This window comes from Doryrhamphus excisus, chromosome 8, assembly GCF_030265055.1.
Source record: "Doryrhamphus excisus isolate RoL2022-K1 chromosome 8, RoL_Dexc_1.0, whole genome shotgun sequence".
NCBI lineage: Eukaryota > Metazoa > Chordata > Actinopteri > Syngnathiformes > Syngnathidae > Doryrhamphus > Doryrhamphus excisus.
This window is the reverse complement of record NC_080473.1, coordinates 4,343,593-4,371,478: the sequence shown is the minus strand read 5'-3', so window position 1 is coordinate 4,371,478 and position 27,886 is coordinate 4,343,593. Positions and strand designations below refer to the sequence as shown.

Here is a 27,886-nt window from a genome sequence, read left to right as displayed (position 1 = left end):
GTTCAGCTTTTTGTAATAATTGTCTCTTCAAATATGACGTGACGACTTTGTGTGTTCTTTGGCTCCCTCTAGAGGTGGGCAATGGAAGTGTCAGCGGCGATGAGCCGGACGCAGACAACAGTAACGAGTATGACTACTACACTAACCAACGTGTGAGCCAATGATGGCCACTCAGCCGCAAGATGAGGAAACAAGCGTGTACAGTTTGTAAATACCGTCATTGCTTCCTGGACATACTATATTTCATACTGTATTTCACTTTGGACTCAGCACTTTTTATTGTATCCGTGGCTATTTGGCGGATATTTGATTGATTGATTTAGGAATGTCCAGAGTATTCGTTTTAAGCTAATTTTCCAAAGCAGCTCTTTTCCATTTTAAGCACTGATGCCTTTTTATTTATATCTGAAATATGCTCACATCGGTTGCCACGGTAGTCACATTTCAAATGCTGTGTTAAAGAAGTCCTGCTGGCGCATGGAACAGTTATGATCATATGAAATGTGTGAGCTGTACAGTCAGGAAAGTGTGGTGTTGTTGTAATTCAAATCATTCAAATATGTATCCTCATTGGGTGTGTACTTTTATAGCCTGTGTGTAGTATTGCACATGTTGTCACTTGCTACTATTTCTCTGTAGTTAAAGTCTGCTGGGGTTTATTTTATTGTTTACAAACAAAGTGTCTTCGTGTTGGTTGCTGCTGTCAAATGAATAAAAGTGTAAGATAACTAAAAGGGACACTCAGCACTTGTTTTTTTTTTGTCTGTGCTTCTTAAGTAACTTAAACAAGTTCTACTCCATACATTTGAGTCGTCAAAAGTAGTTAGATACAATCTGTAGCCACCTACCTAAGTACTACACCATGTGGGTATACTAACAAATATCTATGTGCAAAAAAATACCCATGTCAAACTATCAATATTGTCCCACCGCAAGGCATGCTGGGTAGCTTGTGGTACTTCATTTTTACTCGATTGCAAAGTATGCTGAGATTGTCAGAGAAGTAAACAGGAGAGATTAACATACTCTTGATATGCAGTGATTTTTATTGGTCACAGTTCATATTGTTGCAGCCGGACTACCCAGCATGCTTTGTGGGCATTTGGAAATTAGTTTTATAAGGTCTTTTTTGTTTTATTGCACTATGAGCAAGTATGTTGCTCTGTTTGATACCGCTTATATATATTCAGCTAGTACATGGACTGAATGGCTAGCTTTGGTAAATGCAGTTTCTTCAGTAATGTATGTACAGTATGCTGTACATTTTTACCTATATTATCACGTATTTATAAATTATTACCGACTAAGGATGAATGAGATGTGTTTTCTGTGGGGAAACAATATATCGCCTATTTGTGGAGTATGTGGTGGTCATTTATTTTGCATGTTAATTTATTTAAATCAAACAATTGTATGCACACGGAGTAATTGCACCGTATTATTTTGTTAATATTGTTACACTGATGTATTTATATTGTTCAATTTATCTTTTTTGGCAATAATTTTGGATTCTGATCAAATTAAAAGGCTAAATCATTCAAGAATCTTCAAACGTTTTGACACGCAAACTACAGTTAGTTGGTTGTATTTAATACAAAGCAACTTTCCCATCAAACCGTCATTTTAAAAAAACACAACATAGAGTATAAGTACCTTAAATATGTATGTGAATGTCCATAATGAAATACACAATCATGTTATAGCTGTGATGCCTGTCGGCCATGAGCAGTAGTATGTTGACTTGTGGTCTTGTTGACAATAGGCACGCTTTATCATTTGGGGAATCAAGAGTGAAAGGGAGACGTGCAACTCTGTCAAACCCCCAATACGAGGGGGAGGGAGTCCCGTGCCTTGCTCAAAGGCACATCAAAAGTGCATCCATCCCCAATTTCTCTTCTTTTTCCTGTCTTGGTGGGGTCTTCAACCTATGACCCTGTGGTCCCCAAGCCAAGTTGAATGTAAGAGCGGGATACCTCCCTGAGAAGAACTGCAAAAACAAGTAAAAGGTCAACTAAAAAGCTGGTTCACAGCAGCTGTGCACGACTAAAGTGCTTTTTGGCCCTTTTTCTTCAAGGAATGTTGGTGAGTGAGTTGATGCCAGCATGCCTACATTCAGGGTGTCTACGCAGTCCCGAGTAAACAAGTACTAGCTCAGGTTTGTCTTTTGGAGATGTCTGTTGGGGATCTCGACGGCACTGACTTGTAGCGGCCACGATCCGCCCATGATGCCGGCCTGGATGGCCACGCCGGTCACCACAGCCAAGTCGGGGTCCACGGACGTGTTGGGCTCCTTCCCAAAATACTCGCTGATGAGCTGCCTGATGCGTGGTATCCTGGTGGATCCGCCCACCAGGACTACCTCGTCCACTTCGTCTTTCTCCAGGTGGCCCTCGGCGAGTACCGTCTCCACGGGGTCCAGGATCTTCTGGAATAAGTCCTCGTTAAGCTCCTCGAAAAGCCGTCGTGTGACCGCCGCCTGGAAGAGAACCTCTACCGGGGCAGAGTCGTCGTGGGTGTGGAGATGAAGCGGCACACTGATGACGACGCTGGGATGGAGGGTGAGGTTGAGCTTGGCGGCCTCCACGGCTTGGCGGAGGCGATGGATGTCTGTTTTGAGGGTGGGCGGGACCCCGTACTCCTGTTGGAATCGTTCTGTGGTGTACTGGAACAACCTCTGGCTGAAGTCCTGACCTCCTAGCTTGCTGTTTCCTGTAGAAAAACCCAGAATATGAACACAAGTGGTGGACAGTGCTGAATGTGATGACTGTTTTCTCCAAATCTAGGGACTTTTTCTGGTGTCCTTGGCGAGTTTTCCGGCATTTGGGGACTCATATGTCCAAACAACCATTAAAACGAGGGCGTGTTTATAGTTTGTTACTCTTTGTTTGTAAATTGAAGTGCATTAGCTAACAATTCTTCGAGTAAATGTAATTAATTGATAAGGCGACTGCATTGCTCTATTTGTTATGAAGCTGCAATTACACATATTCACCAGAAGAGTGTGCTACTGAGTCATGTTCATGTGAGACATAAAATAAACACACTAATATGCTAATTTATGCTAATTTTTTAAAGTTTGAGAGAACTGTGACCGAGATAAAACATTAAGTCGTTTTAGTTTGATGAAATGAAATAAATTAATGAATTAATAAATAAATTAATCGGGTTTATTTGTAACTAAAGTGATTTTACGCGTGCTTCCCCTCTAACATATGCAAATTAGGTGATGTCGTCATCTATGGACTTCGAGGACAGCCAATGGCGACTTTCCATACTGAAAAGTGCCGTTCAGCCGGCTGAACTTTACCTGCCATGGCTCTAGTGAAGAACATGCCGCCCTGTTTGTTGAGCAGGGACACATCAAGGGTTCCCCCGCCGAGGTCCACCACCAGCACGTTGAAGACGTCCACCTTGTGAAGCCCGTACGCCATGGCCGCAGCCGTGGGCTCGTTGATCACGCGTAAGATCTCCAGCCCTGCAAAATGAAAGTTTAACCGAGTTGTATGACATAAGTACGCATTTTTTTCCCTCTCTTTCTCTGACCAGCTAGCTTAGCGGCTAGGACGGTGTCGTTCCTCTGCTTCTCGTCGAACTCTGCAGGCACGGAGATGACGGCTTTGTGGACGGGAGCATTCAGCTGTCGCTCGGCCATCTTCCTCATCTTCAGCAGCAGCCTGGAGCCGATAAACTCCGGAGTCACCGTGAACGTACCATTGGTGGTAATGACAAACTCTGCTCTCCCGTTGTTGTTCATCACCTAGGCGGTAGGGGTGACATTTCATGTTCATTTTCAAGCTTCTCTACACAAATCAGTGATGGGCTTTTGATCATTCGTGCACTGCTTACCTTGAAGGGGTAGCGGCTGCTCTCCAGGACCAGCACATCCGGAGAAAAGATCTTCCCAATGAACCTCTTAGCATCATAAATAGTATTCTGTGGGTTCTTGTCGGCCACATCCACGGCTTCGTATCCGACTAACACTGTCGTATTGGTGAAGGAGACGGCGCTGGGGAGGCTCTTCCTGCCCTCCTCATCGGCTATCACCTCCACTTCTCCGCTGCCAGGGTGAAACACACCCACGGAGCAAAAAGTGGTGCCCAGGTCCAGGCCGATCACTCTGGGCTTAGGTGGAGGCAAGTACTGCTGGCCCAAATAGCCAGCCAACAACAGAGCCAGGATAACAGCACCTGTGGCCATGAGCATGTATTTATCATGTGTTGGCTAATATTTCACATAATATTTGGCTAATATTGTTTTTTCAAGTATCATTCCACTTACCTATCGCTGATATCGCCCCCGACATCGTTACGTATTTTCAGGAACTAAAACATCCACTATATGTTGCTAAAAACACAAAATGCCGGTTACTTGCAGTTTTGACAGCCGATGATGCGACGTTCACACTTCCTGCTAGGTACACGTCAGCGTAGATCTTCGTGAGGGGGATCCTGGTTAATGTAGTTTAAGGCACCAATATCAATGGAACAGTGATCGTAGTTGAAAACAACAATTCCCAGAAGGCCTTGCAAGACAACCTACTGTAACACTCCGCGCTCAGTCAAACACTAGACCAGATAGGCGAAACAACAGCCTAACTCCGACATGGGGTTTGTGTCCGTCACTTCCTGTCCCTTACCCTTTTTCTTCCCCAACCCCGGAACATATCTCTCTCGTCACGAGGTTAGCGCGTTCAAAGCACAATAACAGTTTTGTGCGTAGTAATATTTGTAGTTGTCTTCTTTTGTGATTAAAGTAATCCTTTCATAGTAGTATAATCAGTAAATAACTTGTAAATAAGCTGTGTAGACGAACACGGGAGACATCTAGTGTCAAAACACAGAACTACAGCACACTAACTTCCCACAATGCCATTCTTCTAAAAGAGCCTGGATCGGCCTGGAACAAAAAAAGTGGAGGAAAGGCGATTTTATACATTCATTAAATCATTATTAATCAATATATCTAATGATAGTAATTAATTTAATAACTCATTTGCTTTATTTACTGAAAATATCTTATACATCTATGTAAAGTATATAATACTGTAATGTATTACGATTATCAGTAAATCAGCTGCTCTCATATTCATTATAAATGTAAACTATAAACCTTGTACATTTTCCAATATATTCAAATTTTCTTTAAAAATAATTTAAAATACAAATTACATACAACACATCCAATATTACAGTCACTATATTAAAAATGTTTTATGAATTTAATTTGCAATTGAAGTTGAGTAATTAATCATGCATGAAATATAATTTACCCACTGTATATTACGTTATACACTACAGATATTACTTAATCAAATAATGACTCAATATGACTCAATAACATATTTGGCAGTGTTTATTTCATGGTATTTACAGAAGAGTTCCCATGAACACCATTTCTGCTTTTTTTCCCAATAGAACAGTATACAATATGTACAATAAAAGGCAAGTTTAGTTATTGTCTACATTTTCCAATTCAAAATACGTGTTTATTAATAGGAAATAAAACATCACAACAGAAAGAAGATATGATAAATAAAGGCTTTATAAGAAAAAATGATGCATGAGTTAGAATGAAATAAATACAACGTATATTTTGTATGCAATAAATCCATGTGGCTTATTGTCTTTAATGTTATGATTTATAATGATATATACATGTATATCAACAGTGACAAAGTCCATATGTTATCTTGAATCGGGCAAATAAGGATCACGTTAGGAAGCCGCGTCATCTGCCAGCTGCTCCGCGTCTTCCTTGCTGTCCGAGCACTCGGACGGGATGAAACAGCCAGAGTCTCTTGGACAGTCGCTGTCTTCTTCCTGGGGAACGCTAGAGGGTACGCTCTCCTCAACATCCCTTCCATCATCACCTACAGGTACAAGAAAAATCAAGTTGAAAATAAGCCTTATCGGGAAGATCTATCTGCGTGCAGCAAGCAAAAACACATCATCGCGCCATCTGTGACTTCCTATTGCAAGGTGAATTCATTCATTCATTTTCTACCGCTTTTTCCTCACGAAAAAGGGTGCTGGAGCCTATTCCAGCTGTCTTCGGGCGAGAGGCGGGGTACACCCTGGACTGGTCGCCAGCCAATCACAGGGCACATATAGACAAACAACCATTCACACTCACATTCATACCTATGGTAGTCACAAATTAACCTAGCATGTTTTTGTAATGTGGGAGGAAACCGGAGTACCCGGAGAAAACCCACGCATGCACGGGGAGAACATGCAAACTCCACACAGAGATGGCCGAGGGTGGAATTGAGTGGAATTGAACCCTGGTCTCCTAGCTGTGAGGTCTGCGTGCTAACCACTCGACCACCGTGCCGCCCAAGGTGAATTCAATTCTGTTAATAAAAATCTGCTAATCCTCGCGTCCAGAATGCCAAATTACTACCCTAAATTTGATTTAAAATGCTGACATGGTGAGTCAACAAGCTGCCATCTGTTTTGTCACACACACACAAACAAATGAGCTTTAGTTGCAGAACCCCCCCCCCCCTCCTCCTCTACAGGCTGTGCATAAAACACCACCATCCATTTGAGGCGACATTTTGTGCAAGAGCAGCAACTTTGTTCCGTTTTGAGACTTTTTTTTTTCTTTCTACGAGACAGACGATTTACAGGAAAAAAAAAACCATTTTGGTCTTTCAAGCACTTTCTGTGTGAGTAACAGGAAGTTCCAGACATGCCTCTACGTCTACTTCCGTTCTCTGTGGTGCAAACGGCTGCCTTGCATCTGAACAAAACATTTCCACCTCAAGCTGAGTAGGCGTTTAGGAAGGTCACGTCTATTTCTTTGATAGTTGCCGTATTATAATAAGCACTACAGAAATTAAGTCAAACCACTGAGGAGTCATTGGAATTACGAGTCACGATTAGGCCACGTTTATGTATGTAGCTGACCTTCCGGGTAGTGGCACTGGGCAGCTGCCAGCAGTTTGTGTCGGTGTTCGGGGTCTTTGACGTTGAGCTCAATGAGGTGTTTTTCCTGCAGGTGCATGAGGTCCTCCACTGTCTGGTAGCCATTGAGCAGCAGGGCCGAGGCATACTCCTGCAAGAAGAAAAAATATTCAGTGGGGATTTTGCAAGGAGAAGTGCAATGCTCCAGCAAATCCAGCAGAGGGTACTAAAGTGCATTATGCCCTGATTCAACAAAAACAATAATGTTTATTCCCCCAGAACTAATCACGGTATGCTTTACTGAAAGACTAATCACAGCATTATGTGAAATCCATCCATTATCTATATCACTTGTCACACTCATTATATGAAATATATATGTTATATATATTGAACACAAATTCCTCAGTAGGGGCAAGTGTTTGGGGGAAGTCATCTCTCCTCACCTCCAGATTCAGTCGCTCAAGCAGCTCCAGCAACGTTTTCGGTCGAGGTCTTTTGCACATTTTCTGTTGTCGTATCTTGGGGGTTTCTTCTTCTTCCTCCTTCTCCTCTTTCTCCACCAGAACATCCACGTAGATGAACTTGAAGTTTCCCACTTTGTTGTTGAGCAGGCCCGTCCAGATGCCCATTGGAGGCTTGCTGATGATGTTGATGATGTCACCAGCCTGATGATAGAAAACTTTTTTTTTTATTAAATCATGAAATCAACTTTCAAAACAGACTTTTTCATGTGCCTGACCTTAAGTTTGAGTGAGTCCGTGTCGTACGGGCTAGGGACAAAGTCTGTGTGGACACGGGCTCTGCCGCAGAACTGACCCTGATAGGAACCGTCCTCCTCCAGCCTCAGACTGTCCCTCTGGCCAGAACCATTGGACTCGGTGGTTACACCACCTGAACCAACAAGCACAAAATACCGTACTTATTTAGTCTGCATTTTACACAAAATAAAGAAATAATTGGGATTGCACAATAAATTATCCTCAGTAAAACGAAACACGTCGTAAAATGTGTGAAATTAATAAACATGCATAAAAATGTAATACGCATGCCACGCCACTAGTTGGCGATGTCACTTTACAAATACAAGCGCACCAACACCTTCCTATTTGGGTTTCTACTCCCGTCGACTATACCATCGTTCCAATACACTTTGGTGGTGTATGTTGACATGAAGATGAAGACTTTGGTAAGTAATGTAAGCAAAGTGTAAACAATAGTGGCGTAGAAAGTGTACATTAAACATTTTGCCGTAAAAGTGGTTTTAACTACTATCGTTCGCTGTATCGTTGTTCCGCCATATTTGTTTATTTGAATTTGCGCATGCGCACCAGTACATTATACACCTAGGTCAAATCCATTCAAACAATAGCGTATGTTTGACATAAATAAAGATGGGCGGGTGGAACCTCATGACTAATAGCTTTTTAGCCTGGATAGATTCTGAAGTTTTGGTGCTTCAGTGAAAGCAACATCTGAGCATGTCACTAAATGAGTGAAACACTGATCGACATGACGAATGAACAAAGAACTCACCAATCTCCACATTGTTCAATAGCCGGCGATTATATCCACAAGTTAGCGCCAAAACAATCCAATTCGAGACGTCATTACGCACTTCAACGTCACGTGATATTAGCAGAATGCTATAAGCTCCGAAGCAGTGTGTTTTTGGAAGTTTGACACAAGCTCCGAGATTTTGGGGTTCATTTGATCAATTCTAAATGGAATTAAAGTGGAAATAGTGGTATTAAGAGTGTTCATTATGCTGGAAAAGCTAATGTATAAAGTACGCTACTACACAGCTCTGCCATATTTGTTATGCGGTTGAGGTACTTGCGCATGCGCACATTGAACGTCATTTTTGTTGTTTTTGGAACTGTGTATAAATGTTATTTGTATTTTGAAAAGTGTATAATTACATACTGGATGAGCTTTGGCCGCTGTAAAGACTCTCCAATGAGTTGCTGGTTTTTGCAGAATTCTTTTCAGCCGTGCATCCGGTGTCTGTCTCTGTGTTGTCACCCTGTCAGAAGAAATTAAAACATGCATTGTAGTGCAGGATAATGTGTTTAAAAAGATGCATATGTGTCTTGCATGTCAGTGTTTTATCAGAGGATGTGAAGCGGTAAAGGAAAAGCAGCACTGTGTGTGGCCGCTGTTGAGGTTTTCACTCATTTTCTACACTGCATATTTTTTCACTTGTGAAAAAACAAGTGCATCCACTATTGTGCAAGTGAAGCCTTCATGTAGTAGCCATAGGTAATCGTGACCGTAACTATTAATGGAAGCTTACCATCTCCTCCGAGAAAGACTTTGCATGCTTTTTGCCCATTTTCCTACGCATGGTCAGCGAAATTGCCTTCATTTTCTTCCCAATTCCAGCTGATTTGTGTGGCTCTGAGCTTTCGCATTCTTCTGGCAGCTGTGTAAAAACATTTTCTCATTAAATTCCTTCATATGCATTCCAAAATGTCCCTCGCTGTCCCTCCCTAAACTATATAGCATAAAATGTCTCAGTAGACCAAAGCATACTAACCAAATTGGTTCCATTATCTGCTTTGGCTGCAGTTGGATTATGCTTGAGGCCTTCAAACTTGCCAAAGCTTGTGGAACGCTGTGGAGGACATTTATGTTGAATCAAAGTCAAACCAAATGACCTATACAGTACACTTGGAACCTGCACTGTATCATGCTGTACTATTTGGACCCTCTCATGGTGCTAATAATATAACCAAAGCTATGGAAAACAGCTCTCAGTGTGATGCAGTTCAGGCAAACAACCGCAGTGATGTTTGTGTACTTCATGTATATTAAGTAATACGCCTTATGAATGATCTAATACATGAAGCCACATTGTCATTATGCACCCATGCTTTGTTTTAATTCAGATTTTTTTCCCACCAATCTTTTTCATAAGACTAAAAGTCATTATAATCTCTCCCATCAGTTGCACAACCGAGCACCAAATAATTATATAAACCAAATAATCCCTGGAAATCCTGGGTTAAATATGAGCCGCGTTCTCCTCGATAGTCCTCTGTGGATTGATTTAATGCGGCATCCTCCGCCGTCCAAAAACACAAAAAGGTCAGTTGGAGAATATCAAGCCCGGTTCAGTGATTTCGTTTTTGTTAATTTGGAAATAATAATGAAAAAAAAAAAACGGGTACATAGCAATTATTTTGAATATGATGAATATGACACTGTTGAAAGTGTCACTGCCTACCTTTGGTTTACTGCTCTTTGTTTTGTCAGACACATTGGAGGTGGCCCTCTGCAACATTTTTCCCTTAAGGAGTTGATCCTTTTCTAATCTAGTCTTTATCCTTCCTGTCTTCAAAATATCTTTTGTCTCCTGAAGCTCAATCACGGACAGACGCTGAGGCTGTACGTCCGACAGCCCACTTCCTTGCAACACACAGGATGTGAAGCAATCGACTTTTCTGTCTGTTGTTGCAGAATCGCTTTTGAAAGGTGGTGGGGGGGGGGGGGGGGGGGATTCTCGTGCTTGGCGCTTTGACAAAAACATTGTCGACATCACATCCAGGAAAAGTTGCATTTGGGTTTGAGGTGCAATGACGCATCGGGTCAAGTTATGTCAGAGACGAAGTGTATAATGGTAATTTACACCAGTCTGGAAGCAAAATTTTTCTTGGTTTAGGTAATTGAGAAGTACAGATTGGCTATAGTTTCCAAGATACAGCATTGGGTCAGAATAGGGCAATAATGGTAGTTTATCACAACATACATATATCTACAAGCAACCAGTTCTGCACATTGCAATACATTCATTTGTCAATGTCTAGAGTCGCTTATCCTCATTAGGCTGGCAGGGGTATGCTGGAGCCTATCCCAGCTGACTTCAGGCAAGAGGTGGGGTACACCCTAGACTGGTCGCCAGCCAATTGCAGGGCACATATAGACAAACAACCATTCACACTACAAATAAATCTACTAACAAACAAATATGATGCAGAGTTTCATTGAATTATGCAAAGCAGCCCGCCACTGATTAATTGGAAGCGGCACAAATACGTAGATGCTTATAATAGTGCTTGCAACTCCGCTCCCAAGTGGTATGCATTAGAAGTGAAAGACAGAAGATATTTCTTCCGTCTTGCATTTACTTAGTAATCAAATACAAACATTTATGAAAAGAAAAGTATTCACCAAAAAATTGTATTGGTATTTCACCAATACGTAAACCAGGGTTATCCAAAGTGTGACTTCCAGTATGCATAGCTTCAAGGTGTCGTCTTCAGCATACTGTATGTACCAGTTAGGATGACGAGCGGATCTGGTGGAAATGAGTTAACAAATTGTCTGACTGATCATCAAAGTTTGCTACCATGCGATACCCACAGCTTACGGAACAGCCTAAAATCCTTCGCCATGTAGCATCGCACATCTTTCTAGTAGCTATCATTTACATCTGAGCTCATTTGGTTAAAGTGCGTCGGATGAGTTGATTGAAATTAATTGAAATACCAAAGTGGTGGAGTTTGTTATGGAACATGTGTTCTTGAGACTTTTTTGTGCATCCTGCCATGATTGACATTACTATCAAATTTTGTGATGTTCTGTGAAACTGCTGGCTGGGGCTAATTTTAAAGGGTGCGGTTCATTTTCAGGGCCCGAAAAATATAAAAATACCGCCAACCTGTTTTCCTCGTCTCTCGCCTCCAAACAGGCAGGAAGAGAAGATAAACTCTCTTTATCCCGATGGTTGGAGGCGGGGCCAGTAGCATACACACCGAGTATGGAAGAGTGGAGCCTCGAGGGGACCAATGCAAGTAATCGTAGTACAAGTTAGATTACTATATTGAAATATTTTGTTGTATATTTTTAAACATTTTTTCGGAGTAATTTTAAAAGTAATGCTAAAGTCTTGTCTCATGACAGCCCTACCAATAACTGTGCGGCTCTGCCTTTAAATGATTCTTTTCTTGAGTCTTTTGAGGAAGTGCTGAACACCAGCGGTAACTTTGTTGTGTTGAAATCTATTCCGGTCTGTCACTCATCATTACATGTTGGATCTTTTCACTTTGAGGTTTGTTCTTTTTTTTCAATGGGAAACTATTCTGTAGGCATTGCAGTGGGGATTTCAATGGCTGCCTTGCAGAAAAAAGGGAATTCTGAAGATAAAAGCATTTGCCTAATCCTCCATTTTGCAATCAGTCTGTCGATCCAGATTACAGTTTCTCATTTTTCACTTCTGACCCCCGCGGACAGTCGCTTTGTTGCTGATTGAATATGTGTTCTAAATGCAAACAGACTTTTCACTTGTATAGCACTTTTGTCCCTTCAAGATACTTGCTACCACGTTTATCTACTGATATCGTAGCATCACGAACAACAAGGCGGTCAGTGTCTTGCCCAAGGATACTTCAACATGGTCATGGTTTCAAGACATTGATGTTGTTGATCGCAACTGGACTGTTCAGGTTGTCCAAGCAGGCTTCATCAGCTCTAGGCCCCACTCCGTTGTATATACACTACCGCTCAAAAGTTTGGGATCACTTGCAAATTTCTTTGTTTTCCAAAGAAAAACTAATTTTCATGCATTTCACAAACAATTAAAATGAATCAGATGATTTTCAAAGAAGGATGTCCATTTTTGCATAGAGGCCTACTATCAACAACTGTCAGTCCTCTGCATCAATCTCCTGGTATGGCTGCTAATCCAAGTTCATCATTTTATAAGGCTAATAGATGATTACAAAAGCCATCTAAAAATCGAAACTAAAACTAAAATCTCTTACCATGCTGTTAACTACTCCCTTCAGAGAGCAGCACAAACTGGGTCTAACAAGGACAGAAAAACGTGTGTAGTTTAAGACAAAGATGCCTCACAGCTGCACTAAATAGTAGCCATCAAACACCAGTGTCAGTATCAACAGTGAAGCGGCGACTTCAGGATGCTGGACTTCATAGCAGGACTGCCAAGAAAAAGCCATATCTCAGACTGGACAAAAACATTTCCAAGTCATCCCAAACTTTGGAGCGGTAGTGTATTTTGATAAGTACATTTGATCTTGCACCAAATGTTCAGACTAGAGCAGTTCTATCGCCAACGGATGAGAGGTGAGAAACGTCTTCCAAGACGCAATCAAGTCAATGCCCTGAGATTCACATAACATGTAAATGCAGTGGAAAAGTTCAAGGAAAGGAAATGCTAATATTTCATAAATAATTGCTCTGTATTTCCCTCTCTTGCATGTCGCACCAGATGGTATACAGTATATCCAGGACAATAACTTGTTAGTATTTATCTTGGTGTTTTTGAAAACCCTAGTAATATGCATGTCAGGCTACTAGTTGCTAACACCACTTTGTCTTGATTACTCTTTGCCGAAGGTATTCTGTGTAGAAGTTACTGTCATGGAACATCCTGCAGTTAAAAGGGATCTAGGTTGAGGAGAATTTCATTTCCAACAAAGTACACGATTATAGCTGCAGTTGAACAAAAGCAACACCAGTTTTATCAGACTTCAGATACTAGTAGTACTAGTGTAACTCTTGTGTCTAATCTCTATTGACCAGTGACACTATAGAGTTTACAGGCATCTCGTCATCCTGCTACTTTGTAAACAATCGCCCCCTCCCTAAGTCATGTTAAGCTACAGAAACCATGTGACTGGGTGCACAGTGCACGTGTCCACTTGGTATCATGGAGGGTATTATGTTGGGAGGAACACACGAAGGCCTTGACCCTCGAGGTCAATCCACGCTGTAGGAAGGTCTGTGCTGATTGATTATCAGAAGACTTGACGTGATTAAGGGTGCCATGTTATAGTGTTTTATAGATATCACAGTTTTTTCAAATAAATGAATGTTGAGTAGTCATATAATATGCGCTGTGATTGGCTGGCGGCCAGTCCAGGGTGTACCCCGCCTCTCCCCCAAAGAGAGCTGGGATACGTTCCAGCATACCCCGATACTCATTTTTGAAACGCAGATCAGGTCGGCCCCCGCTGCAGCATCCAGTACAAACATGGCTGCCATGTGTGGGACTTCCTGTCTTTGTGAGAGTGATATAAGGGTTGTACCCTGCAAAACGTGCATCAAAAAAAGCTTTCGATTGGTGCGGCATTTGGAGGCAAGCACTTGGCAGGGGATCATAAAGCCCCCGGTCACAACCCAATGTACTTGCAAGTGTGGGCAAAATTTGGGGACAAGTACCGCCTCAGTGCGGAGCATGCAGATACTTTGTAGCACTTTTAGTGCAGGAGGAACTTCCGTGGTGGGCGGGGCTGCGTCGGGCTAAGGATGGCATGTGAAGTATGTGCCCTCTGCAGCCACTTCCGACTCCATGGTCGGTGTACGTCAGTCTCAGTTTGGCCGGGAGTCGGCTGCATCTGGGGTAAGTAAGAAAGTAGCGGATGCGGCTGGAGGGGCCCTAGCAGAGGCGGCCAAACCTGCTTTTCATTCAGGTTTTCAGTTAATAATGTGAGAAGACTAGGAATAAAAGTCTGGTTGCAGGTACGGCTGCTCGGCGACCAAGTGGTTAGTGCGCAGGCCACACAGCTAGGAGACCTGTGTTCGATTCCACCGTCGGGCATCTCTTTGTGGAGTTTGCATGTTCTCCCGTCTGGGGACTCCGGTTTCCTCCCACATTCCAAAAACATGCTAGGTTAATTGGCGACTCTGAATTGTCCATAGGTATGAATGTGAGTGTGAATGGTTGTTTGTCTAAATGTGCCCTGTGATTGGCTGGCCACCAGTGTGTACCCCGCCTCTTGCCCGAAGACAGCTGGGATAAGAGGACGAAAATTAATGAATAAATACATTTTGTGAGTACTTACATTGGGCTTCGCCAAATCCACCTCAGTGATGGACCGCGTCACCTTTGGGGGAATCGGGGGTTTACAGTTCGTGTCCAAGCCGCCATCGTGCTCTTGTCCACCCTGCCACTCCGCCTTGGTGTGAGGCTGGCTGAAGTCATGTGAGCATGCCCGGTACTCGGTCAGGGGCCTGCGGCAGGTGTGCTGCACCACCGTGCCCCAGGCGGGACTGTTGTCACCCGGGTTGCTCCAGCGCTGGTTGTGCGTGTAGTGGTGGTGGTGGTAAGTGTGAGTGGGCGTCGCACCACCCGGGAGACTGATCATGTCAGGGCAGCGTCCTGGACTTGTATTCTCCTGAGTGGGAAGGGTGGAAGATTTGCCCAGGTAGAGCCTGGTGTCTGACCTGTGGGGTACATCCAGGTACTGTGGGCCCACCGGGGGGCTTGTGGTTCTTGGTGGGGAGCGCACTGCAAGACGCAACATAAGAGGGGTAATAAAATAAGCACAAGTGTATTTTTCCTCATCTGGTGTATTTTACCTGTGGAGTTTTTCTTTGTCCCATCTTTCCCACTCTTCCCAGGGGGTTTCTTTCCAGGTTTTTGGGTTTTTTTGGCAGCTGGTTTGGATTCTGTTGCAACTCCTTTGGTGTTCTGAAGAGAAGAAGCAGAAATTGGTGTTGTTTTTTAAAATAATTATTATTGGGCACAAATATGGCTGCTGCTGATCCATGTGCTCAGTTTTGTTTGCTTCTTCCTATTATGAGCTTTAGTGGGAGTGGACGCTAGGTGACCCTCCATAAGCCCCTTCGCCTGCTCGTGCCATGTGGCTCAGAGATTACACACACAGTAGCGCCGCTCTTTGGACCATCTGCACTGTATTAAAACCCAATCAGAATTTTAGTTTCACAAAAAAGGAGACAACTACAATACAGTTGCCACAAATGTGAACTTTTAATCCATCTTAATCAAAGGATTAGCACATATTTCAAAATCTGCTACTGTTAAAGATAATAATGAAATGAAAACTTGAAGAATTCATAATTAAATGTTCATCTGTAAATCCACTTAATCCATTCTAGACATCCAAAAAATACATTTTATAGAGAATACTGTATTACTATAGCCACTGTAATACTGCATATGTATGGACTATAAGTCACAGTTTTTTTTCATAGGTTGGCTGTTCCTGCGGCTTATACTCCTGAGCGATTTTATAAATGAAAAAAACGTTGCATAAACGCTGGACACTTTTTCTGTGTAGCTGAATAACTATTAGTATATCTTAAATCTATTCAGCCTGTTCTCTATTATTTTATTCTTAGAACTTGCCTTCCAAGAGGACGTAATGATTGTTTTGGTCAAGTAGTTTGGAAAATAAATTACCCTGGCAAAAAAATACAACTTGTACTCCAGTGCGACTTATGTATGTTTTTTTCTACCTAATTACGCATTTTTGGCATTGTGCGACTTATACTCCAGTGCGACTTATGTATGTTTTTTTCTACCTAATTATGCATTTTTGGCCTTCTGCGACTTATACTCCAATGCGACTTATGTATGTTTTTTTTTACTACCTAATTATGCATTTTTGGCCTTGTGCGACTTATACTCTGGAGCGACTTATAGTCCAGAAAATATGGTAATTATAGTATTATATGCAGAAAACAATATACTGAGTCACCAATGTACCCGTGGACATTAGTGACTTGGTTGGTTTGGGCACTGGATTCCACAGAACAATACAGTAAAGGGCAAACGAACAAGTTTCTTCTGTGAAAACCCAGATGATCGAAAACCGGGGCAAAGACTTTCACAACTGAATCCTATGAAAAACCGAGGTTTTGACTGTATAGTCAATGCACATTTGTGCCTGTTGTGTTGTATTTCTTTCTAGACCCACAAGAACCAGCATATTGGCAGGTTCTTCATTTAATCCGAAATCTAGAAATCCCACTGAGCGACATTTTGTTTGCAGTAAAGAAGAAAAATGGCATCAAAGGTAGGACAAACAGTTGTTGTTTACCTTGCTTTGGGTTTGCTTTTAACAGACTATTAAGGTTTTCACCAATGCAATCTGTCGTTTTTTAGGTTAATATAGAGTTAGTAGAGTTTGTGTAGTTGGAGCGTTGTGTCGCAAAGTTTGGTCAGTTGCTTTTTCGGTTAGTTTTTGGTTGCAAAAGAGATCCTATATGGGTGTTCAGATGAGTCTATGCACTTTATAATAACATTGAATTGCGTGAGCAGCGTTTACCTGACTTGGAGAGTGTTTGTCTCGTTTTTTGGCGGCAGTGTGAGTTTTCCCTGCTTTGGCATCCACTTTGTGTCTTGTCCTTTTTATTTCTTATAAAAAAAAACACAGAGTAAAATAAAGTGATCACCAATGAGCTGTGGAAGGGACACCCTGCAGAGAGCCCAAATGAGCATTGGCCTATAGATCAGCTTACCCCCATTTCTTCCCTATTTACCTTCATTGTGATTGTTGGAGATGTGGACTAAATCCTCTGGGCTCTTGGCGGGCTTCCAAACCGCCGTATTACCCACGGCGTGATCTGCTGAGCGGTGGGGGGAGGGGACAAATCAGAAATGTTGAGGATTTTAGTTGAAAAGTCTGGGGGGTAAAGTGAAGCTGCAGGAAGCACCACAAGTGAAGCAGCGGAGTAGGTCATGGCTGACTTGAATCCAAGTTCAGTTGAACGCGATTAAAGTCCTACAATTTGGATTTTTTAGAGACAAATGTGGCTACATATTTCAATGTATCAAATGACTATCCCGGCATCCCGCTCGGTACCAGCCATTTTTGATGATTTTGACAGATTAGGGCATATAGACATGGTATATACCAGGGGTCGGCAACCTTTCCTATCAAAAGAGCCATTGTACCTCCTCGCTCACTAAAGGAAAATAGACTGTAGCCGCAAAACATAATTAAAAAACAATATCTTATAAACTTTCAAAAGCTTATACCTGATGCCTGAAGAAATGTGTAACGATGTGCTCACATCCACAGTGAATTGCCAGTCTCCCATGATTTTGATTGATTGCCAGATTTAGAGGGAATTTTGGGGTATCATAGTAGTTCAGAGGAGAAAAATTACTTTTGCTAGTATCGGATCATGCAAATACATAACTTAAATGTACATAAATATCTGTGTAAATTAAATGTAAACTGAAAATAAAAAAATAAAAATCAATTAAAATGTATAAAATAAGTAAAAAAAAAATAAATTATATTAGGAAAGCAGGACGAACAATGTGACAGTTACTGATTGTAAAAGTACCAGATGGAGGGGTAGGATTTAATAAGCTTTGCTTCTTCCTACTCCTTTTGGACATGTGGAACTGTGAACTGATTATGTGATGCACTCAATTGTAATCTGATGCATGTTCAAATGAAATAAAACCATTACCATTACCATTAAATTTCAATTTTGACACACATTTAGCTATATATATTTAGCCAAAATGTCTAAAAAACAATGCCACAACATACAACAACACAAAAAAATTGTGTTTTATTTGAAAATATTTTTTTTTTGCAAATATAACACCATGAAATATTTACAATTTTCACATTTGCAACTGAACTGAACATTTCCCTTCAATGCGTAACTTCCTTCGCGCAACACAAAGACATGCATAAAATGCACGTCTGCCACATTGTGGCCATTTTTTTTCGTATTTTCCGGACTATAAGTCACACTTTTTTTCATAAGTTGGCTGTTCCTGCGATTTATACTCCAGAGCGACTTATAAATGAAAAAACTGTTTATGTTACATAAACACTGGACACCTTTTCCATTCATATTTTTTTTGTTAGCTGTATAACCATTGTGTTAGCATATCTTACATCTATTCAACCTGTTCTCTATTATTTTATTGTTAGAACTTGCCTTCCAAGAGGATGTAATGTCTGTTTTGGTCAAGTAGTTGACTCATGTATGTTTTTTTTCTAAGTAATTATGCATTTTTGGCATTGTGCGACTTATACTCCGGAGCGACTTATAGTCCAGAAAATACAGTAACTACATCTTGTTAAATACACTGTGTGGATTGTTTTTTTTTTTCCATGATTACTTAACCAACTCACCCAGTGCTTCATTATCTGATGCAGATTTGGACACATGTGTCCTGAAAGTACAGTGAACAGAAAAAAGCACATTATAATAGACATAATATTATACTGTATCATGTACAATTGCGTCAATATGCGGCATGAAAGTAACCAGCGAGAAAGCAAAGGTGTATCAGAAAGTCAGAGGACTAAGTAGGTGGGCCTTCAATGGGCGGTCATCTGCAGGAAGTGTGTGCCTTCTGCCGGAGGAGACTACTATGACAAATTTCCTAATTTTTATCATGCCTCTTTCCAGTAAGCTGTCACTGCGCTCCTTAAGGCCTCTTGCAGACAGATCACAGAAGGATGTGGTGTTGCTTATTAAGAGCCTGCCTGCTTTGCAGTAAGGAGGATTTGTAGCACTAACCCTCACAGAGAACATAAACAGAGCTTCTCCAGCCTTATGTATGACTCTGTGGGGAAACCCTTTCCTTGCATGGCGGCGCTTTGCTTTGCAACTTTGTCTGCATGCCGAGCTAGATTTACCTACAGAGTGAAATCCAGTATGTTCTGATTGAACAGAAAGTGTGAACTTACCTTCTGTTCTTTTTATGAGTGTGGGTGCCCGTCCTTGGCGCCATGTCCTGGTGGCCAGCACCAAATGCAACAAAAAAAAATCAACTCAAGACACTCAAGAGTACATGTAAAAAGATTGAAAATCAGGGGTTGGCAAAGTATGGCCCAGGGGCCACATGCGGCCCACCATGCGTTTGAATCCTGCCCGCAAGTTGCTTTCTAAGTATTTCAATTTTTAACACACAAACTGGCAACCTTTTAAGTCGGTTGTCTTATTTAGTAAAAAAAACAAAACAACAACAAAACTGTACAATTAAATTACATACACTACCGCTCCAAAGTTTGGGATGACTTGGAAATGTTTTTGTCCAGTCTGAGATACGGCTTTTTCTTGGCAGTCCTGCTATGAAGTCCAACATCCTGAAGTCGCCGCTTCACTGTTGATACTGACACTGGTGTTTGATGGCTACTATTTAGTGCAGCTGTGAGGCATCTTTGTCTTAAACTACACACTCTCTTGCACAGTTGTGCAGCGTTTTTCTGTCCTTGTTAGACCCAGTTTGTGCTGCTCTCTGAAGGGAGTAGTTAACAGCATGGTAAGAGGTTTTAGTTTTAGTTTAGATTTTTAGATGGCTTTTCTAGTCATCTATTAGCCTTATAAAATGATGAACTTGGATTAGCAGCCATACCAGGAGATTGATGCAGAGGACTGACAGTTGTTGATAGTAGGCCTCTATGCAAAAATGGAGATCCTTCTTTGAAAATTCATTTTAATTGTTTGTGAAATGGATAAAAATGTTGTGAAATGCATGAAAATTTGTTTTTCTTTGGAAAACAAAGAAATTTGCAAATGATCCCAAACTTTTGAGCGGTAGTGTATACGTACAACATACTATGCAGTGAGACGTGGGGTGACAGGACGGGATGATTGGGCGATGACAGAGGTGTAAGAAGGGGAACAACACTCACTAGGAGGAAAAAAACTTTGGTATACAATTTGGCAATTACGGCGCAAACCGTGGTCCCCGTTGGGGGGGCCGGGTGGGGGTTGGGAGGGAGGTTAGCAGCGAAGGCATTGGATGTGAAGGGGGTGTGAGTGCAATCCGTGTAGTGTCTTTGGATCCATGAGTGTGTGGGCACAACTTGGGCACCACTGTGCAAGAAAGTGTGTAGTTTAAGACAAAGATGCCTCACAGCTGCACTAAATAGTAGCCATCAAACACCAGTGTCAGTATCAACAGTGAAGCGGCGACTTCCGGATGCTGGACTTCATAGCAGGACTGCCAAGAAAAAGCCATATCTCAGACTGGACAAAAACATTTCCAAGTCATCCCAAACTTTGAAGCGGAAGTGTATGTATGGACAGATGATTGCACAATTTCGCTTGTATTTTTGTTTAAGTGACAAGAATAAATGCTCGTTCATAAATGTGGGTTCTTATGTACAACTTTCCAAATTCCGCAAGAACATGTCAAGTCAAGTCAAGTTTATTTATATAGCCCTTAATCACAAAAGAGCCTCAAAGGGCTTAACAAGCAGGCAACAGTAGATGATAGACAATAGACGACAAACGACATCCCCTGATCTGAACCCCCATCAGGGCAAGGAAAAACTCAAAACCCATTAGGGAAAAAGAAACCTTGAGAAGGGACCGCAGATGGGGGAATCCCCCTTCTCGGATGACCAGGCTGCAATGGATGTCGAGAGGTTAACATGTGACAGTTAAATATAAACAGAGAGTATAACATACCATAGAAATTGACCTTCCAGATCCTCTCCACTTTGCGTCGTTGTCCAGCAGGAGCGCCGGGCTGCACGAGCGGCTGGAGGAGCGGCTGGGGACGGGCTTAGGGGGACCATCGCTGGAAGTCTGCACAGCCTCATAGAGGCTGTCCATAGAACCTTCCTGGTGTCACGTGCACAAACACAAAAAAAACAAACATATGATGCTTTGGGCCTTGTTTTTTTTTCTCCTTTAGCTAGACTGCGAAAAAAAGTGTTTATCCCTGTGCTAGACATAGTGGAGTATTTTTAGTGGCTTTTTTTCCACCCCACTCTAATTTATGAATGGATTTAATCTGGTCTATGTGCTAAATCCAGCCGTGAAGTACACAGCAGCTTTTAGGTGACACGGGGGGCGGGGGAGCAGTAGTGAACGATGGCTTATAAGTCATAGCTAAGAAATAATTTCTACATAGCAACATATAATACTGATTCTGTCGTAGCACAACACAATTTAAATTTAAAGTCAGGAGGATAGCATATGGCCATATAGGGATATTATCCTAATGCTAATGTCAGGCTGGATTGAAAATTCCTCAGAAGAGATTTTTGTGTGGATTAAAAATGCATAGATTCTTTTTAGGAACATACTGGCTAATCTTGACATTTTATGACAAGGTCCACACATTGATGGAAATACTGCATATTACATATTGAATGCTGTGATAGTGATTTCCCATCCTTCTTTTATGTACAATATATCTCACTTCATATCAATTTCCTGTCTATGTCAAAGCAGTTTGTAACAGGAGCACACGTGATGTCCAGTAACAATCAGACCAGGAGGTTTGTGACTAATCCTCATCAGTGGTGCACAGCCCTTAACATCTGTGCACATGATGAGACTCTGCATGCATGCTTTTCACCGTGCACTCCCGGGCCTTAACATTAGGTACACCTGCACAATCTAATAAGACCCAATACAAGAGTTGCATTGAAAAATTCTCTCTTTTTAAGGATGGTATTGCAAAAATTAGCATTATTTTTTCATTGTATTTAGTACCTTAGTTCCACTCTTAAATTTAGATACACCCAGTCCAATGTTACTTTGATACCGCCAGGGCACTTCACAAATACAGTAGAGCACGCTCCTTTTACATTTAAACTCATATGAGCAAGCACAACGACAGAGACAGGGAAAAACTCTACCAATAGAAGAAGCCTCAAACAAAACCAAGACTCGGTGTGGGCACTTTGGCAATGGAGAAAAGGAAAAACTTGATAGAAAACGATAGAAGAAACCTCAAACAGAGCGGAGAGTGAATGTGGGAAATTTAGTAGCAGAGGCGAGGAAAAATAACCTTTTAAGCAACAAAACCTTGAGCAGAGCCATGGCTGTGACGGCACTTTGGCAACAAAGGCAAAGGAAAAACTTCTAAGGAAGACACATACAGTACACTATACGTGTTCACTAGTAAACGGGGAAGGACAATTAGAAGAAATGGTCTCGACACATACAGTACACTGTACGTGTTTACGAGTAAACAGTCTCGACATAGTACACTACCGCTCAAAAGATTGAGATCACTTGCAAATTTCTTTGTTTTCCAAAGAAAAACAAAATTTCATGCATTTCACAAACAATTTTTTTCCATTTTCCAAACATTTTTATCCATTTCACAAACAATTAAAATGAATCAGATGATTTTCAAAGAAGGGTCTCCATTTTTGCATAGAGGCCTACTATCAACAACTGTCAGTCCTCTGCATCAATCTCCTGGTATGGCTGCTAATCCAATCATTTTATAAGACTAATAGATGACTAGAAAAGCCATCTAAAAATGTAAACTAAAACTAAAATCTCTTACCATGCTGTTAACTACTCCCTTCAGAGAGCAGCACAAACTGGGTCTAACAAGGACAGAAAAACGCTGCACAACTGTGCAAGAGAGTGTGTAGTTTAAGACAAAGATGCCTCACAGCTGCACTAAATAGTAGCCATCAAACACCAGTGTCAGTATCAACAGTGAAGCGGCGACTTCAGGATGCTGGACTTCATAGCAGGACTGCCAAGAAAAAGCCATATCTCAGACTGGACAAAAACATTTCCAAGTCATCCCAAACTTTGGAGCGGTAGCGTATACAGTACACTATATGTCTTTACTCGTAAACGGGAATGGCAATTACAGGATATAGTCTCCGCATGCATACATTACTCCTGATCACTACTAACGTGTATGGTCTCGACATATACAGTACACTATACATACATGTTCATTTTCACTAGTAAATGGGAATGCCAATTGGAAAATATGGTCTCAACACATACAGTACGCTATACAGTACATGTTCACTGGTAAACAGGAACAACATTTACAGGGAACTCATTTTACCACTACTAAAAAAGGTAGGGCAATTGGAAGAGTCTCCACACATATAGTACACTATACGTGTTCACTAGTAAAGACAAAGGACAAATAGAAGATATAGTCTCCACACATGCAGTGCCTTCCACGTGTTCAATAGTGAACCGGCAATCCCTACACAGAGCAGAACCATGACCCAGGAAAAAAAGTATGATGCCCATCTGAAACACGTGAATGCATCACTTCTTCCCACACAACTATCAAATAACACATTTTGTATTGTTTTGCGTGTTCCTTACCAGTGAAAAGCAGAACAGGTTCATGTCGGCAATGAGGCAGTCGTCGTCCCGTTGTCACCAACACACACACACACACATCCGCACAACAACAGCCAGCTCAGTGTGAGCCCAGCTCGGGTCACCAGGCTGCTGCTGCTGCTGTCTTCTCAGATTAAAACCACAGTGAAATCCCTCCACTAATCCAATAGAATAGATGGACCACCATTACTGCAGCAGCTCAAGCACAACAGATTGACTCTTTGTTTTTTATATGCACACTTTTACCCATAGCCATGCTCTTTTTCAAGCGCGGTAAAGATGTCGATTTGGCCCAAAACTACAAATCCTACCCAGGGTATTTATCTCCAGTCAAAGTATCAGGCTCAACTGGTTTTGGCGTCAGTTTGGAGTTACGATACATGCATGTAAACGGTTTTTTTTGGCAGTACAGTGCCATCACTATTGATGGAAGAACTTGGAAATGGCTCTTACATTCAACCCTTATCAGCTGGTTTTGTGTAGGTTTCATATGTATGTTTAGTTGTGCCAGACATTAAAATTCACAAGACACTGAAGAAACAAGAGTGGTCTAATCATTTTTTCATGACTGTATATTAACCTTTTGTTTATACTACGTAAAGCATTGGGAAAATATGTGCAAATAATATTTTATATGTACAGAAATTGCCAATTTGCAGGCTGCATGATTGGAAAAAGTTATTGACATTTTTGCACATGACAGTGATGTAATGTCAAATCTTTCCAAGTTGTCAATCAAAATATGAACACTATTTCATTGTACTTTAAGTTGAATGCCGTGTTGGCATAATTTGTCATCTGTCTTTAGTAGAGATACTCAATTGTTTTAGGCCACCATTAAATTGACAAAAGTACACACAATCTACACTGCAAAACTGCTGTTCAAGCTCTGCAACCATTCTGTCCAGTGGACAGTGATCAATTATATAATAATCATTATTATATTATTAATTAGCCTATTATTATTATTATTATTATTACTATCATCATTATTCTTCTTCTGTTTATTACTAGCCTGCTTATTGGCTTGCTTATTAGCCTGCTCTTGACCTATTGTATGAAATTTGTCAGATAAAAAAAAAAAAAAAACAATGAGTCATTTTTTAAATTATTTAGAATTTATTTTAAGAACATTTTAGGAATCAGCCATCCATTTTCTATACCGCTTATCCTCACTAGAGGCGCGGGCATGCTGGAGCCTATCCCAGCTGTCTTCAGGCGAGAGGCGGGGTACACTCTGGACTGGTCGGTCTTAGGAATCAGTTCATTTGAAATGTTGACGCACAGGTAAAAAACATGCCACCAATATGAGTGATGCACTTCCTGGACTGTTTTTTTGTTAAAGCCAATAACATACGTATATCTTCATGTTAGTAATCAAATATCCCAAGGCATGGTATACATTTTTTATATTAAAGGTGCTAAAACCAAAACAATGTAGGTCAACATATGCTCAGGTATCTGCACCTCTTATCTTTGTGTTATAGGATTAAGTTTTTGAGTAAAATTATTGTCAAAAATGTTTTTGTCCATATGGCCAAAGAGTGCACCGAACAAACTTGTCTGTTTGCACAACCAAAGCTTCCACTGAGTTGGTGGCAAAGAAACCAGACAAATTCCAACTTGGGAATCCTTTAATCATTTAATTCTTATGTCTTTGTAGCATATTTGTTTAGAAAATATTGCATATGTTGTCGTAAAATGGACACAGAACGATGAACAACTCTGTGTCAGTGTCTTTTCTTTCTTCTAATAAGCCCTCTGTGCCCTGTGCTGATCAGGCGAAAGGCCATAAAATGGCTCTAAATCAGGGGCAGTATTTTTTGTTATTGTTGATATGCGGCAGTGAGACATGATTAACCGCTTTACCCACACAAAGGAGCAAAGGTTACTCCTGCACAGATGCCCATTAATCCATCAGCGGTGCACCTCTGCAATCTGAGCTGCTCTAATGAGAAGAAGCAGCTGCACAGATTAACACTTATGACCCATATTTTCATGCTGACGTGACAGTCGCACACACGAGCGGGATGATGGAGCGACGTTGGCATGCATGGTTTCATTCAACATCAGCACGGACGCGAGCTAGCGTGTGTCGTGTGAGGACACGTTTACGAGCAGGAATAGACCACCGGTAATCCATTGGCGTTACATAGCTTGCTGAGTCATCTCCATGGCACATTTGTCATGATTTCAGGCCAAGGTCAAGAGGTCTTGGCCACAACCCTAGGCATCATTGTGCCTGTTGGAATGTCATTCAAAGCTGCAGTAAAAGCCTGTTGTTCTGGCGATCAAATCCGGTGCTTGTGTGTCTCATCCAACATTACAGTAACATTACTGACACCTAGTGACCAGTGTAGAATACTACATATCATCACAACATCCTTGTACACTACCGCTGAAAAGTTTGGGATGACTTGGAAATGTTTTTGTCCAGTCTGAGATATGGCTTTTTCTTGGCAGTCCTGCTATGAAGTCCAGCATCCTGAAGTCGCCGCTTCACTGTTGATACTGACACTGGTGTTTGATGGCTACTATTTAGTGCAGCTGTGAGGCATCTTTGTCTTAAACTACACACTCTCTTGCACAGTTGTGCAGCGTTTTTCTGTCCTTGTTAGACCCAGTTTGTGCTGCTCTCTGAAGGGAGTAGTTAACAGCATGGTAAGAGATTTTAGTTTTAGTTTAGATTTTTAGATGGCTTTTCTAATCATCTATTAGCCTTATAAAATGATGAACTTGGATTAGCAGCCATACCAGGAGATTGATGCAGAGGACTGACAGTTGTTGATAGTAGGCCTCTATACAAAAATGGAGATCCTTCTTTGAAAATTAATTTTAATTGTTTGTGAAATGGATAAAAATGTTTTTGAAATGCATGAAAATTTGTTTTTCTTTGGAAAACAAAGAAATTTGCAAGTGATCACAAACTTTTGAGCGGTAGTGTATTTGTCATTCATTCATTCATTTTCTAACACTTATCCTCACAAGGGTCGCGGGGGTGCTATCCCAGCCGTCTTCGGGCGAGAGGCGGGGTACACCCTGGACTGGTGGCCAGCCAATCACAGGACACATATACATAGACAAACAACCATTCACACTCACATTCATACCTATGGACAATTTGGAGTCGCCAATTAACCTAGCATGTTTTTGGAATGTGGGAGGAAGCTGGAGTACCCGACTATCAGTGATCAGTTATGAAGGTTTCAGTTGCTTGGTTAATAATCTAACTCGGGTTTTTAATCCATTTGTTAGTTAGTTTGTTTGCACAAATGAAGGTTAGTTCTAGTCCACTGGATTAAAATGGATGTTGTTCCTGTACTAAAATCCATGTGGTGGCCACAATGGAATGTCAAAGGTGCTTTTCGCTTTCTTTTTTAAAATATTTGGAGGGTGCATTGTTACGTCAGAGAATAAATAATGTCGATAGCAATCACATTGTCCTTTCGTTTTAACTTTCTCAATGTTTTGCCTTTCTGTTTCCAATCTGCATTGTTTTTACTGCAAGCCGGTTGTGTCAGGTGCACATTCTTTTTGACTTACCACGTAGTACAGTATTAGTGCCACGCTGTAAATAAAGCAGCAATATTATTATGATAATATTTTTTGGAAATAATGTCATCGTTGTATGCCAATAAGGGTCTTGTGTTATTTGCAAAAATAATAATAATATCCGAATATGCACAAAAAAGGCGTAAATAATCATTTTTTTATTTATAACGTGGCAGCAAAACAGTTTTTTCCTCTTAAATGTAGGACTTGAAAATTCTCCGATTATTTTAATACTCTGTTGTAACAGCCATTGCCTGAGACGGCTATGAAAAGGAGGGACTTAAGTGACATTTAGCCTTTGACAAAGGTTATATTATAACTTTTTTTGTTGTAAATTCATGACTTTTCGTCCCACCTGAATTTATGTCTTTATTCTCAAAATCTAAGAATTATTTTTTTTCAATATGGCCTCAATACTCCAGGGTACAAAAGATCAGAATTGCACAGAAAAAGCAACAATATAATAATAATCTCATAATTTTACAAGAAAAAATCTCATAATTGTGCAATAATTTATGGTAGAACGTCCAGATACATTGTTTTTTTCTTGTAATTTCATTTTTTTCCCAGCATGATTGCATATGTCCTTCATAGACTATTGTAAAGGG

The 27,886-nt window shown here is 41.1% G+C and overlaps 3 protein-coding genes and 1 long non-coding RNA gene across 9 annotated transcripts in view; 2 read left to right on the top strand and 2 right to left on the bottom strand.

The window, feature by feature from the left end:
- gdpd5b (glycerophosphodiester phosphodiesterase domain containing 5b) overlaps nucleotides 1-1,125 on the top strand; it is a 34,895-nt gene extending 33,770 nt beyond the window's left edge. The window contains exon 18 of one of the 4 annotated variants that reach the window (XR_009131382.1): nucleotides 73-1,125. Coding sequence is in view for 2 of the 4 variants with exons in the window: in XM_058079500.1 (XP_057935483.1) it covers nucleotides 73-164 (92 nt within the window). In the remaining 2 variants the exon portion in view is untranslated. The remainder of the gene's footprint in view (nucleotides 1-72) is intronic. The other 3 variants (XR_009131383.1, XM_058079500.1, XM_058079501.1) reach the window with 3 other exon arrangements.
- hspa13 (heat shock protein 70 family, member 13) lies at nucleotides 1,034-4,644 on the bottom strand. Its single transcript, XM_058079502.1, has 6 exons — nucleotides 4,540-4,644; nucleotides 4,279-4,448; nucleotides 3,847-4,187; nucleotides 3,544-3,757; nucleotides 3,308-3,475; nucleotides 1,034-2,709 (listed from the first exon to the last, which is right to left on the bottom strand). Exons 2-6 carry the CDS (start codon nucleotides 4,301-4,303, stop codon nucleotides 2,147-2,149), a joined length of 1,311 nt encoding a protein of 436 aa, XP_057935485.1. The 5' UTR covers nucleotides 4,304-4,448; nucleotides 4,540-4,644; the 3' UTR covers nucleotides 1,034-2,146.
- LOC131134345 (uncharacterized) lies at nucleotides 3,312-5,783 on the top strand. Its single transcript, XR_009131384.1, has 3 exons — nucleotides 3,312-3,460; nucleotides 3,547-3,764; nucleotides 3,854-5,783. It is a non-coding gene; the product is annotated as an uncharacterized LOC131134345 (long non-coding RNA).
- Nucleotides 5,331-23,816, bottom strand: samsn1a (SAM domain, SH3 domain and nuclear localisation signals 1a). Of its 3 annotated transcripts, none has more exons than XM_058079497.1 (15): nucleotides 23,709-23,816; nucleotides 21,072-21,227; nucleotides 19,343-19,389; nucleotides 18,782-18,822; nucleotides 17,160-17,246; nucleotides 16,946-17,034; nucleotides 15,234-15,345; nucleotides 14,717-15,162; nucleotides 9,448-9,525; nucleotides 9,205-9,333; nucleotides 8,835-8,934; nucleotides 7,651-7,802; nucleotides 7,355-7,576; nucleotides 6,912-7,059; nucleotides 5,331-5,869 (listed from the first exon to the last, which is right to left on the bottom strand). In XM_058079497.1, the coding sequence occupies exons 1-15, from the start codon at nucleotides 23,730-23,732 to the stop codon at nucleotides 5,715-5,717; spliced, it is 1,986 nt and encodes a 661-aa protein (XP_057935480.1). In that variant the 5' UTR covers nucleotides 23,733-23,816; the 3' UTR covers nucleotides 5,331-5,714. The 3 variants fall into 3 exon arrangements, with proteins under 3 accessions (XP_057935480.1, XP_057935481.1, XP_057935482.1); XM_058079498.1 differs by having other exon boundaries at nucleotides 17,160-17,243; XM_058079499.1 differs by lacking the exon at nucleotides 9,448-9,525.
- Nucleotides 23,817-27,886: the final 4,070 nt, after the last annotated feature.

What these genes read in the sequence shown, in the direction of transcription:
- samsn1a (XM_058079497.1), bottom strand. Translation starts at nt 23,732, where the DNA reads ATGAACCTGTTCTGCTTTTCACTG. An exon ending in CTGGAAGGTCAATTTCTATG is followed by an intron (nt 19,390 to 21,071) that starts GTATGTTATACT and finishes GCTGGCCACCAG; the next exon opens with GACATGGCGCCAAGGACGGG. An exon ending in CGGACTCACTCAAACTTAAG is followed by an intron (nt 7,577 to 7,650) that starts GTCAGGCACATG and finishes TTCTATCATCAG; the next exon opens with GCTGGTGACATCATCAACAT.
- hspa13 (XM_058079502.1), bottom strand. Translation starts at nt 4,303, where the DNA reads ATGTCGGGGGCGATATCAGCGATAG. An exon ending in GGGGGCGATATCAGCGATAG is followed by an intron (nt 4,188 to 4,278) that starts GTAAGTGGAATG and finishes TCATGGCCACAG; the next exon opens with GTGCTGTTATCCTGGCTCTG. An exon ending in CTTCACTAGAGCCATGGCAG is followed by an intron (nt 2,710 to 3,307) that starts GTAAAGTTCAGC and finishes GTTTTTCTACAG; the next exon opens with GAAACAGCAAGCTAGGAGGT.